Here is a 13,074-nt window from a genome sequence, read left to right on the forward strand (position 1 = left end):
TTTAAAAATCATTCTTTTTCTTATCTGATCTACTAATAGTGCATTTAAACTACTAATGAGCAACTATCAGGCATTCGAGAAAGTCATCAAATTAATCTTTTAATTAAAGTTTTAATTAATTAGAGCAGCAGGAAAACTTATTTGTGAAATACGGTGAAGTTTCTTTTCCAGTTAGTGAATTAATCCTCAATATAATCAAAGTTTTGAGAGATGCTTTTTTCCCCGTTAATTACACTTCAATTGTTTTCACCTTCATTAGCCTTGCGAAGGTGTGGTCTATGTGATATTACTCAGGCACTTTAATTAATTCCATAATTAGCGCTGGATTTAGAATGGGCCATCCACTCATGATGTGGAAAGCTTTTAATTACGGAACTGGTCATGTATGTATAGAGCTGATAAACAGGTCACATAATTATCGGTTCTTAGGCTGATTGAAGAGGTAAAACAGATCCCTCGGCACAACGCCCCCTTATTTGCAAGTAAATATCTACCCTCCTGCTAATAAAGCTGTGTAACGCTTTAGTTATTACTTATTGCTTCTGAAAACGGGGACATTGGAGATGGCTCTGTAATTAAAGCAAAATGTGAGTGGGTTCATGATCAACACCTAGATGACCCGATCAAGCGAGCTGTTGCTCTTCTACTCCACGAGAGATTTCTGGCCTACCCAGGTTTCACCTTAGGACACGTGTTGTGGTTTGACCACCCCAGTCAACTCCCTACCTGCCACTGTCTCTGGTGTGGGTCATGCCCCGTCCAGGCCAAAGTGTGAGTAGCTGCGAAAAGTGGGCGTAAGCTTGGAGACAGAACTGAAAGCACCTCAGGACCCGCCTCACTGTCTAAGTAAAAAAAAAATAATCCACCAAGTATACCTTATGTACTAAGGCTGCATTGATAAACCACCTAGACCTGGGCATCTTGATTATGGTGGTGCCATTGAGGGAAAGTGGAACATTTGCCCGGATTGCTGGACATCAATGGAGAAGCCAACCAACCTCCTTGCTAAGGTTGAAGTACTTAGGTACATGTTGAGGTCAGAACACTTAATTTTTTACCCCAGGTGAAGAACAGCCTAGATAACAATTACTTTAAGGAATCATGCATTGACCACACCATCTATGGCCACCACCTAGTAGCATAGCATATGGCAGTCCTATGACCAGTGGCGGATTATAATGAGGTCAATTTGGGCAGTTGCCCCGGGCCCAGTGGGGTTAAGGGGCCCACAGCCCAGGCCAGTAAATTGCCCCATTATAATCCGCCACCGCGCAGGGCCGGATTATAGGCAGGGCAGGCGGGGCTTCAGCCCCGGGGCCCCCACCACAAGAGCTTCTAAGGGGGCCACCACCACATTCCTGCTGGCTGCTGCAATGGCACTCCATCTTCTCCCCACCTAAAAGTGAGTGACCGTGGGGGCGGCATTATGTGCTCTGCTACCAGCAGCATCTACAAGTAGCGTGAACGCTGATGCTGCTGGTAGCGTGCAAAGGCTTGTGATGAGATCACAGGAGGTAAGGTGTCAGGGCCCCCGATCATGTGACCCCTGTCTCCTCCCCTCCTGTGACCTCATCACAGGTCTTGTGCGCACAGCACAGAGCACTGAGAGCAGCCATGTATGTGGAGTGCGGCTCTGCGGGTGGAGGTCGGTGCTGGAGGCTCCATTATTCTCTATGTGGAGTGGGGCTCTGCGGGTGGAGGTCGGTGCTGGAGGCTCCATTATTCTCTATGTGGAGTGGGGCTCTGCGGGTGGAGGTCGGTGCTGGAGGCTCCATTATTCTCTATGTGGAGTGCAGCTCTGCAGGTGGAGGTCGGTGCTGGAGGCCCCATTATTCTCTATGTAGAGTGTGGCTCTGCGGGTGGAGGTCGGTGCTGGAGGCTCCATTATTCTCTATGTGGAGTGGGGCTCTGCGGGTGGAGGTCGGTGCTGGAGGCCCCATTATTCTCTTTGTAGAGTGTGGCTCTGCGGGTGGAGGTCGGTGCTGGAGGCTCCATTATTCTCTATGTGGAGTGCGGCTCTGCGGGTGGAGGTCGGTGCTGGAGGCCCCATTATTCTCTATGTAGAGTGTGGCTCTGCGGGTGGAGGTCGGTGCTGGAGGCTCCATTATTCTCTATGTGGAGTGCAGCTCTGCAGGTGGAGGTCGGTGCTGGAGGCCCCATTATTCTCTATGTGGAGTGCGGCTCTGCGGGTGGAGGTCGGTGCTGGAGGCTCCATTATTCTCTATGTGGAGTGTGGCTCTGCGGGTGGAGGTCGGTGCTGGAGGCTCCATTATTCTCTATGTGGAGTGCGGCTCTGCGGGTGGAGGTCGGTGCTGGAGGCTCCATTATTCTCTATGTGGAGTGCGGCTCTGCGGGTGGAGGTCAGTGCTGGAGGCCCCATTATTCTCTATGTGGAGTGCGGCTCTGCGGGTGGAGGTCGGTGCTGGAGGCTCCATTATTCTCTATGTAGAGTGTGGCTCTGCGGGTGGAGGTCGGTGCCGGAGGCCCCATTATTCTCTATGTGGAGTGCGGCTCTGCGGGTGGAGGTCGGTGCCGGAGGCTCCATTATTCTCTATGTGGAGTGCGGCTCTGCGGGTGGAGGTCGGTGCTGGAGGCCCCATTATTCTCTATGTGGAGTGCGTCTCTGCGGGTGGAGGTCGGTGCTGGAGGCTCCATTATTCTCTATGTGAAGTGCGGCTCTGCGGGTGGAGGTCGGTGCTGGAGGCCCCATTATTCTCTATGTGGAGTGCGGCTCTGCGGGTGGAGGTCGGTGCTGGAGGCTCCATTATTCTCTATGTAGAGTGTGGCTCTGCGGGTGGAGGTCGGTGCTGGAGGCCCCATTATTCTCTATGTGGAGTGCGGCTATGCGGGTGGAGGTCGGTGCTGGAGGCCCCATTATTCTCTATGTAGAGTGTGGCTCTGCGGGTGGAGGTCGGTGCTGGAGGCCCCATTATTCTCTATGTGGAGTGCGGCTCTGCGGGTGGAGGTCGGTGCTGGAGGCCCCATTATTCTCTATGTGGAGTGCGGCTCTGCGGGTGGAGGTCGGTGCTGGAGGCCCCATTATTCTCTATGTGGAGTGTGGCTCTGCGGGTGGAGGTCGGTGCTGGAGGCCCCATTATTCTCTATGTAGAGTGTGGCTCTACGATTCGTGACCCCCGTCACGACGAGGGGGGCCCACAGAGTCTGAACTGCCCCGGGCCCTGGCTACCCTTAATCCACCCCTGCCTATGACCTCTAAGGCTCCTCCAAGCCATAGCATCCATAGGCCTACATAGCTGGAGACTAATAATGCTGATGTGGAAGGCTTGAGATGGGTTGCAACGTTCAGTTGGATCAGTATGATATAATAAAGATATAAGGTTACACCTTCCGTGAGTGCTGAGATTTCTCCGATTTTGCACCACCTACCCTCCTCGTGCACACAGTGTAATGCCGATCTTTTTGGAACTCTACGTGACAACCAACGTTAACCATCAAACAGAGCCAAATCCTGGCTTTTACACACTGCTAGGGTTTGGCAAGCTGCAGCGCTTCTTAAAAATTGCACTGTCTCCTTGTCTACCCTGCTGTCTCCATCACTGAGATAAGTGAGGGGAGCAGAGAGCTGTCAGAACCAGGATCAGAACTTTACCTGGATTGCAGCAGCAAAATGGTGGAACATTTTTCACTGGACGCTATATAGAAAATTTCTTAATCCCTTCCCACCATGGCCACTTTTCACATTTGCACTTTCATTTTTTTCCTCTGCTTCTTTCTAGAGCCGTTTTATGGGAATGAATACCGTGTACATGTGTGTGTCATTTTCTTTCTGCTTTGGTTAATTTAATCAAGTAAGAGATGAACCAGTCACGCATGACTTATTGTCACAGGTGCTGCCTTCCTAAATCTGGTATTGTGACCCAGACAAAAAGTCCTTTAAGGTGGAGAGGAGGTAGCATTACCCAACCCATTCCCTGTAACCCCTTCAGTTACTGTCCTTAATTGCTCTGGTTTATTAGTATAGGTCAATGTTCTAGGTAGCAGATTTGGCAAAACCAGTTTTTCTTCTGATTTCAGTAATAAATCTTACATATCCACCTCATAATGATCCAGAAGGCGGGGTTGACAGCTGTTGTGTGGCGCCCCCAGGAGTATGGTCGCCATACTGGCATTGCCTTCCTCCAGGGAGGGTGATGTCAGGCTTGGAAGCAATGAAGGGTCTCTCTAGCAGTTAACCATGTCATGCAACACGGTTCCCACTCCAGGCTAGAAGAGGGAGCTCTGAACCAATACTAAGGGGAAGAGTTTCTCTCTGGGGGCCAGGAGGGGAAATTAGTCAGTTAAGTGTGAGGAGGGCAACGAGTGTAGATGTGTGGAGAGAAGCTGGAGGTTGCTGGAGATGAGGATAGAGAGCTCCCTCCCAGTGATAGCGCATGATCTGGAGCCTGGTCTCCACGGTTGTATGGATACTGAAGGTCCTGCAACAGAAACCAGAGGAATAGGAAGCTGTAAATGCTCTATTCCCACCTAAGACTCGGAGGCACAACAGCGACGGGTGAGCCAAGAGAAATAGAGGGCTACAGCTGTCTGCCATACGAGGTAGATCCAAAAGGGAAGAAGAAGGAACGTCAGTGTAACACAGTACTGCATGTACCTCAAGTAAGCGCTAGAGAGGAGACTACACAACCCATCAGACAGAGAGATTCCTGAGTTGCTTCCAGGCTAGCCTGCTCCTGTGTCATCTGTAATCGGGATCCTGAACTGCATTTGCCAAGTAAAGGTAAAGAAACTACACTTTACTGTGTCCTTGCCATCTTCCTGCAACTCTCCGGCACTGCTACATCCTTGTGCCATATACTGCATCCTCATCCCCAACACCTATCTACGCCTGTGGAGGGCTATAACACCACTGCTGCACCCCACCATCTGTCCCAGAGGATCTGTCTGCAGCGTCAGCTTAACACCTCCTTTGCCGAACACCACAGGTGGCGTCACAAATCACTCATAACTTTATTTCATCACTCAAACCCCTTTTACATGGGCGCCCAGGGCCACGGACCAGGTCACCGCTGCTGTGACACCTCCCTCTGTGAGACCGGCCCGGTACCGAGTACCCCACAGCCCCCGGAGGGCGACCCAGTTGTGTGGGAGCCAGGTGTAGGCGATCACAATCGAAATAAAGGGGATGTCCAGTACTTAAATATTGGCCACCGTTTTGCCATCACCTATCTATCGAGACTACTCGTACACAGAAATGGTCAACCGAGCGCACCTATAAGAGAGCCTCTTCCAGCTCCCTCTGGTAGTGTCGTATCTCCCAGAGAACAAAAAGATCAGCTATCAAAAATAAAAAGTGCCAGATCCTACTCTCCCGCAACATCATCTTTCAGGAAAAAGTTGAGCGGCCTGCCATACACATAGGCAGTATGAACTCCCATGTTCCGGTTCCTCCTCTTCCCAGACATCAACTATTGGGAGGTCCCAATACATGGTAACCTGTTGGCTGATCTCACCCATACTGACTGTGTGGGGGCCGTCAGACCTTATTGATGATGTATCCTGTGTGGGCAATAATAGTAAGAAAAGTAAAGATGCAATTCACTATGGACATGAATACGTTATGTACAGATGAACGATGGACCCTCAGAACGTCTTGATAGGCACAAGTCCAACGTTGATATTCCGTACATCGAACAATAATGTACACTTATTATAGATTCTAGTGGCTCTCAGTCCGTCTAGTTAATCTTTCGGCCTTCCATGAAGGCCTATTGACTCAGAACAATATGTAGGTTATTTGCAAAAGTGGCTGAATTTACTTTTGCATTGTTCTAGTAAAATATTAGGCAGCTGGGAATCGCGAGGGTAATCCTTGTGCACACAACCCAGTTCTTGCCAATGGTCGGACTTGCCCACGTGAATCGTGCGTCATGCTGGTTACCTGCCAGTTATCAGCTCGTACACGTTTTGTTGGTGTTTTATAGAAGCGATCACAGCTGTCTTCCTCCTTTATGACTGGCGTAATTTATGCATTGCTCATTTGCTTTGATAAGTTATCAAGGCCAATCTGGCCAAACCCTTGTCAAGTGTTGACGTATTATAATTGTAAGTGAAGCTCCACCTCTGGAGACATTTTAATAGAAACATGCGTAATTTTTTTTCCTATCCGATAGGATCCACCTGTGGCATGAGTAACCGACTATTGTTGACTTTTTTCTGCATTAGAACTATGACCCAAATAATACAATCATACAGCATGCAGATACCATCACAAGGAACTTACATTCCAAAGCGTGAAGGCCTCCATCCACATTAGAAAGCTGTCGGCTGAACTATAGTTTGGCTGACCGCTATCTACCCCAATTCTCCCCAATTCTTGGCTGAGCGCTCCTCTATTTTCTACAAGAGAGTCGCCTATGAGAGTTGACTCCTTTGGTAGCAGCTTTTCTCCTCGCATACAAAAGGATTAGCCATTGAGAGGTCAACACTCTTGATCCTCTTCATCACCTGTCGGAGGACCCCATGCACATCAGACTGTTGTCAGGTTCAGCCAATTTAATTTGATAAATTTGGAGACCTTAATATCTTCAGTTGTTTGCTATTTAATCTGAGAGCAGCATAATGTAGCAGCTGAGAGTCCGATTCCAATGATGTGTCACTTGCTCAGCAGCTTGCTGTAGTTTCAATACAATTAGTATTTTACCAGCAGGAGATTATCAGTGCAGGACTAGGTGTCACGTGCCAGGAAGTCCAGATAACCTGTGTAACCCCGCCCCCATCACTGATTGGCAGCTTTCTGTGTACATTATCACCAATCAGTGGTGTGGACGGGGTTATACACAGCTAAGGATTCATAGCACTACTACATCTACAGCAGAGAAAACAGGGATTTTATCAAAACTGCACCAAGCAGCCCAGTAAGTGACACATCGCTTAAATCAGGGTTTCGGCACCTACATCATGCTGCTCTCAGATTACATACCAAAAACCTGCTAATAGATTCCCTTTAAGCCTTCATATGTGGAAATGTGGGTGCACAATCCAGGAGTCCGAGCAAATAAGGACCTTGGTTGCCTCTTTCAGTAATGATATAGCCCAGATGATGGCACTAGATTGGCTGCAACACGCACACTGAACTACTTCCTGCTAAAATGCAATACTGACTAGTAGAATCACAGGCATGCCTGGGCCCTGATTACAGAATATATAGAAGTATCTGCCAGCAAGCTCTGGATGAGCAATGCATGTGATTTTGGACAGACAAACAAAAAGGGAATTTTAATATTAAAGGGGTTGTCCCCTTTAAGACAATAGGCAGTCATCAGTGAGTTGTACACAGAGTCCTTAGATCACAGATTGGTTATCGCGCTATTGACATGATGTCAGCGCTGCAGTCAATATCAGTTCCTGGGAGAAGCAGCAGAAAATGGGCACTGGACCCGGGTAAGGTGATAAAATGCAATTTTACTACAAACTGTACTTGGTGACTGCTCTATTTTGAAAAAAAAAAACATTTAAAATGCATATACTTTTATTAAACTAATTGACTATTATCAGCAACACAATGTGAAATAAAGTAATAGACATTAGACATTTATGCTGTGTTTGTTGTTTTCTTTTACAGGTCACTGAAGATTAAAGACTCGGTTCCTGGTCTACCCCGCCTTCTGTAATAATATGAGGTGGATAGGTAAGATTACTGCAAGCGGAAGAAAAACTGGTTTTCCCAAATCTGCTTATGTCTAGAGTAAATCCAAAAAGTCTACCCCTGGAATTCTCTTTTTCCATACTCTAATGGTTTCCAGAACTGTGAAACTTTGACAAAAACTGCCATGGTTATGTTTCCTTCTGTCTTAGACATACCAAGTGCAACCAGAAGGTGGCAGAATCACAAATCACACTTGCTCTTGCTTATTAACACAACTAGTGGCTTGATAAGGGGTTTGAGGCTTTCATAGGAAAGAACTCTGAATGAGAGGTGGGCTCTGGCTGTTTTATGAGAAAGATTAGCCTCTTCTTACCTGAGCAGCGCCTTCTTACCTCAGCACTCCTGGTGTCTCCAGCAGTAGATCAGATATACAGGGTGGACAGCAGTGTGAGCAGCCTTTTCTTACCATGACACTCCTGATATCTCCAGTATTAGATCATTTAGAGAGGGTGGACAGCAGTGTGATCAGCCTCTTCTTACTTCCGCACCCCTGGAATCTCCACTGTTAGATCAGATATACATGATGGACAGCAGTGTAAGCAGCCTCTTCTTACCTCAGCACTTCAGGTATCTCCAGTATTAGATCAGATAGACAGGTTGGACAGCAGTGTGAGGAGCCTCTTCTTATGTCAGCACTCCTGATATATCCAGTATTAGATCATTTAGACAGGGTGGACAGAAGTATGAGCAGCCTCTTCTTACCTCAGCACCCATGGTATCTCCAGTATTAGATCAGATAGACATGATGAACGGCAGTGTAAGCAGCCTCTTCTTACCTCAGCACTTCTGGTATTTCCAGTATTAGTTCAGATAGGGTAGACTGCAGTGTAAGCAGCCTCTTCTTACCTCATCACCCCTGGTATCTCCAGTATTAGATCATATAGACAGGGTGGACAGCAGTGTAAGCAACCTCTTCATACCTCAGCACCTCTGGTATCTCCAGTATTAAATCAGATAGACAGGGTGGACAGCAGTGTGAGCAGCCTCTTCTTACCTCAGCACCCCTGGTATCTCCAGTATTAGATGAGATAGTCAGGGTGGACAGCAGTGTGAGCAGCCTTTTCTTACCTCAGCACTCCTGGTATCTCAAGTATTAGATCACAGAAGCAGTGTGGACAGCAGTGTGAGCAGCCTCTTCTTGCCTCAGATTCCCTAGTATCTCTGCAATTAGATATGATAGGGTGAACATCAGTGGCAGATGAAGTGAATCCTATTGCCCTTAATATGACCTCTAATATACTCAGTTGATTAAATGCAGATACAGTCTAAGTTAAGTTCCTTAAAATTAATTTGAACAAGCCTCAGATATTTCTCGACTTCTATACATAATTTTTAGAGAATCTCTCATCACTGGTTCTGAACTAAACAGCTGGTGCAAAGCAAATGTGGTGCCCATGTTAAAAAGCTCTCCGGGTCCTTCCAGGATAATTATTGACCAGTAAGCCTAACACCTATTTTGGGAAAAATCTTCAAGGTTCTTGTCAAACTTTGATCAGAGTGTCAGTATAGTGTGATCTGATTGTCTATGATGAGGAAAGCATTGGAGGACAACATTTCTCCATCATCTCCATTATGTTGATCTGTGGAAATCGGACTGCGCTCTGATGTCATCTGATTGCAGTTCGATGTTTTCCCCACACTCATTGACTTGCATGGCCGAGTGCGATCTGAATATCGGATCACACTCGGATATGCTATTTTTTTCTCGGACCGGCCCCCTACAATAACATTGGTCCGAGTGCGATCCAATGTTTTGTTGGATCGCACTCGTATGGAAAATACGGTGGTGTGAGCGAGCCCTTACTTGGAGGATATTTCACCTACCGCTGCATCTGTAATGGAGAACATAGAACACTTGGCTACCCTCTTTTTTTTTTTTTTTTTTTCCATTTGCACGATGCAACGCTTGCACAAAACTGGACCAACAGTTCAGCCATATAAAGGTCGATGGAAATATTCACAGCTGGAACAGTAGAAAAATGTCTACTTTCTTCCCATACCAAGAAAAAAAAAATGTTACCTGCTCTAAATACTGGAAAATCTTGCTACACTAGGAAAAAAGGGTGTATTTGTCCTTTAACGATAGGTAAAACAGGTATGCTTCTAAAGAAAGAAGCTCTTCAGGATGAGTAACATTATGTAATCCATCAGTGCAGTAATAGTCAAAATTGTCAGCCTCGATGTTCCCGCTGTATAACAGTCGTATTATTTGTGCTCAATTAGCCGCGAGAAGAATGACGGGAGACAGAATAAAACATGGCTCCCATTTACGTGATGTTCAGTGTTTGCCGCTGCATTTACCTTCCTAACATATCGCTGCGATCACTCAACCTGTATTATTATTATTATTACATTTATATAGCGCCATTTATTCCATGGCGCTTTACATGTGAAAAGGGGAAATATAGACAAGTACAATAAACGTGTAAGACAAGGGACACACAAGTACAGTAGAGAGGACCCTGCCCGCGAGGGCTCACAGTCTACAGGGATGGATGAGGATACACTAGGAGGGGGTAGAGCTGGTTGTGGTTCAGTAGACAGAGGATCATTGCAGACTGAAGGCTTGTCGGAACAGGTGGGTCTTCAGGTTCTTCTTGAAGGTTTCCGTTGTTGGTGAGAGTCTGATGTGTTATGGCCCTATACCACGCCCTTCACTGGCTTCCTATTGCTCAGAGGCTCCAATTCAAAACCCTAACCATGACATACAAAGCCATCCACAACCTGCCTCCTCCACACATCTGTGACATAATCTCTAGGTACCTACCCGCACGAAACCTTCGATCATCTCAAGATCTCCTTCTCTACTCCCCCCTTATCTCTTCTTCTCACAACCGCATACAAGACTTCTCCCGTGCTTCCCACATACTCTGGAACGCTCTACCGCAACACATCAGACTCTCACCATCAACGGAAACCTTCAAGAAGAACCTGAAGACCCACCTGTTCCGACAAGCCTACAGCCTGCAATGATCCTCGGTCTACTGAACCACAACATGACCTGCTCTACCCTCTCCTACTGTATCCTCACCCATGCCTGTAGACTGTGAGCCCTCGCGGGCAGGGTCCTCTCTCCTTATGTACTTGTGTGTCTCCTGTCTTGCACATGTTTATTATACTTATATTTCCCCTTTTCACATGTAAAGCGCCATGGAATAAATGGCGCTATATAAATGCATAATAATAATTATAACGTGTTGCAGAAGAGAGTTCCAGAGTATGGGGGAAGCACGGGAGAAGTCTTGTATGCGGTTGTGGGAAGAAGAGATAAGGGGGGAGTAGAGAAGGAGATCTTGAGAGGATCGAAGGTTGCGTGCGGGTAGGTACCTGGAGACCATGTCACAGATGTAAGGAGGAGACAGGTTGTGGATGGTTTTGTATGTCATGGTATTTAATCTGATCCCGTCTTCTCTGTACTCAGGAGCAGTACGGATCTTGGCCATCGTGTGCACGCTGCTGTCAACCTGGTATTTGGCAGAAAAACTATTTATCTCGAAATGGGAAGCGCACTCCTTACGGAATTTATTTGGTAAGTAAGACATAAATTAGGATAAAGAGCAGTAGGGATCGATGGATAGAGAACATTTCACTATATCAGGATTCTGTTAATGTTCAAGCCTAAATATACCAAGCTGAACGTTTAGAGATGTTATAGTTGTGGCCAAAAGTATTGACACCCCTGCAATTCTGTCAGATAATACTCAGTTTCTTCCTGAAAATGATTGCAAACACAAATTCTTTGGTATTATTATCTTCATTTAATTTGTCTTAAATGAAAAAACACAAAAGAGAATGAAGCAAAAAGCAAAACATTGATCATTTCACACAAAACTCCAAAAATGGGCCAGACAAAAGTATTGGCACCCTCAGCCTAATACTTGGTTGCACAACCTTTAGCCAAAATAACTGCGACCAACCGGTTCCGGTAACCATCAATGAGTTTCTTACAATGCTCTGCTGGAATTTTAGACCATTCTTCTTTGGCAAACTGCTCCAGGTCCCTGATATTTGAAGGGTGCCTTCTCCAAACTGCCATTTTTAGATCTCTCCACAGGTGTTCTATGGGATTCAGGTCTGGACTCATTGCTGGCCATCTTACAAGTCTCCAGTGCTTTCTCTCAAACCATTTTCTAGTGCTTTTTGAAGTGTGTGTTTTGGGTCATTGTCCTGCTGGAAGACCCATGACCTCTGAGGGAGACCCAGCTTTCTCACACTGGGCCCTACATTATGCTGCAAAATTTGTTGGTGGTCTTATGACTTCATAATGCCATGCACACGGTCAAGCAGCCAAGTGCCAGAGGCAGCAAAGCAACCCCAAAACATCAGGGAAAGGGAACCTCCACCATGTTTGACTGTAGGGACCATGTTCTTTTCTTTGAATGCCTCTTTTTTTCTCCTGTAAACTCTATGTTGATGCCTTTGCCCATAAAGCTCTACTTTTGTCTCATCTGACCGGAGAACATTCTTCCAAAACGTTTTAGGCTTTTTCAGGTAAGTTTTGGCAAACTCCAGCCTGGCTTTTTCATGTCTCGGGGTAAGAAGTGGGGTCTTCCTGGGTCTCCTACCATACAGTCCCTTTTCATTCAGACGCCGACGGATAGTACGGGTTGACACTGTTGTACCCTCGGACTGCAGGGCAGCTTGAACTTGTTTGGATGTTAGTGGAGGTTCTTTATCCAACATCCGCACAATCTTGCGTTGAAATCTCTTGTCAATTTTTCTTTTCCGTCCACATCTAGGGAGGTTAGCCACAGTGCCATGAGCTTTAAACTTCTTGATGACACTGCGCACGGTAGGCACAGGAACATTCAGGTCTTTGGAGATGGACTTGTAGCCTTGAGATTGCTCATGCTTCCTCACAATTTGGTTTCTCAAGTCCTCAGACAGTTCTTTGGTCTTCTTTCTTTTCTCCATGCTCAATGTGGTACACACAAGGACACAAGACAGAGGTTGAGTCAACTTTAATCCATGTCAACTGGCTGCAAGTGTGATTTAGTTATTGCCAACACCTGTTAGGTGCCACAGGTAAGTTACAGGTGCTGTTAATTACACAAATTAGAGAAGCATCACATGATTTTTCGAACAGTGCCAATACTTTTGTCCACCCTCTTTTTTCTGTTTGGTGTGGAATTATATCCAATTTGGCTTTAGGACAATTCTTTTTGTGTTTTTTTCATTTAAGACAAATTAAATGAAGATAATAATACCAAATAATTTGTGTTTGCAATAATTATCTGACAGAATTGCAGGGGTGTCAATACTTTTGGCCACAACTGTACATGTGAATTGAGAAGGAAAAATCAGTCCAGGAAGGGGAAAGACGTAAAATATCTTATCAGATAAAACAAAGTTGTTTATTTTCATGTTCACTGTAGATATATGACATAAAAACTCATTGAAAAAGGCTA

General features: G+C 46.2%; 1 protein-coding gene across 1 annotated transcript in view; it reads left to right on the forward strand.

Moving 5' to 3' along the window:
• Window positions 1-13,074, forward strand: part of FAM3D (FAM3 metabolism regulating signaling molecule D) — a 79,825-nt gene that overhangs the window by 25,250 nt on the left and 41,501 nt on the right. Inside the window, exons 2-3 of the mRNA XM_073569812.1 lie at window positions 7,583-7,648; window positions 11,088-11,195. Of these exons, the coding sequence (XP_073425913.1) occupies window positions 7,636-7,648; window positions 11,088-11,195 (121 nt within the window). The 5' untranslated portion in view covers window positions 7,583-7,635. The remainder of the gene's footprint in view (window positions 1-7,582; window positions 7,649-11,087; window positions 11,196-13,074) is intronic.

This window comes from Dendrobates tinctorius, unplaced genomic scaffold, assembly GCF_039654945.1.
Source record: "Dendrobates tinctorius isolate UK_male_01 unplaced genomic scaffold, ASM3965494v1 ptg000027l, whole genome shotgun sequence".
In the NCBI taxonomy this organism is placed as follows: Eukaryota; Metazoa; Chordata; class Amphibia; order Anura; family Dendrobatidae; genus Dendrobates; species Dendrobates tinctorius.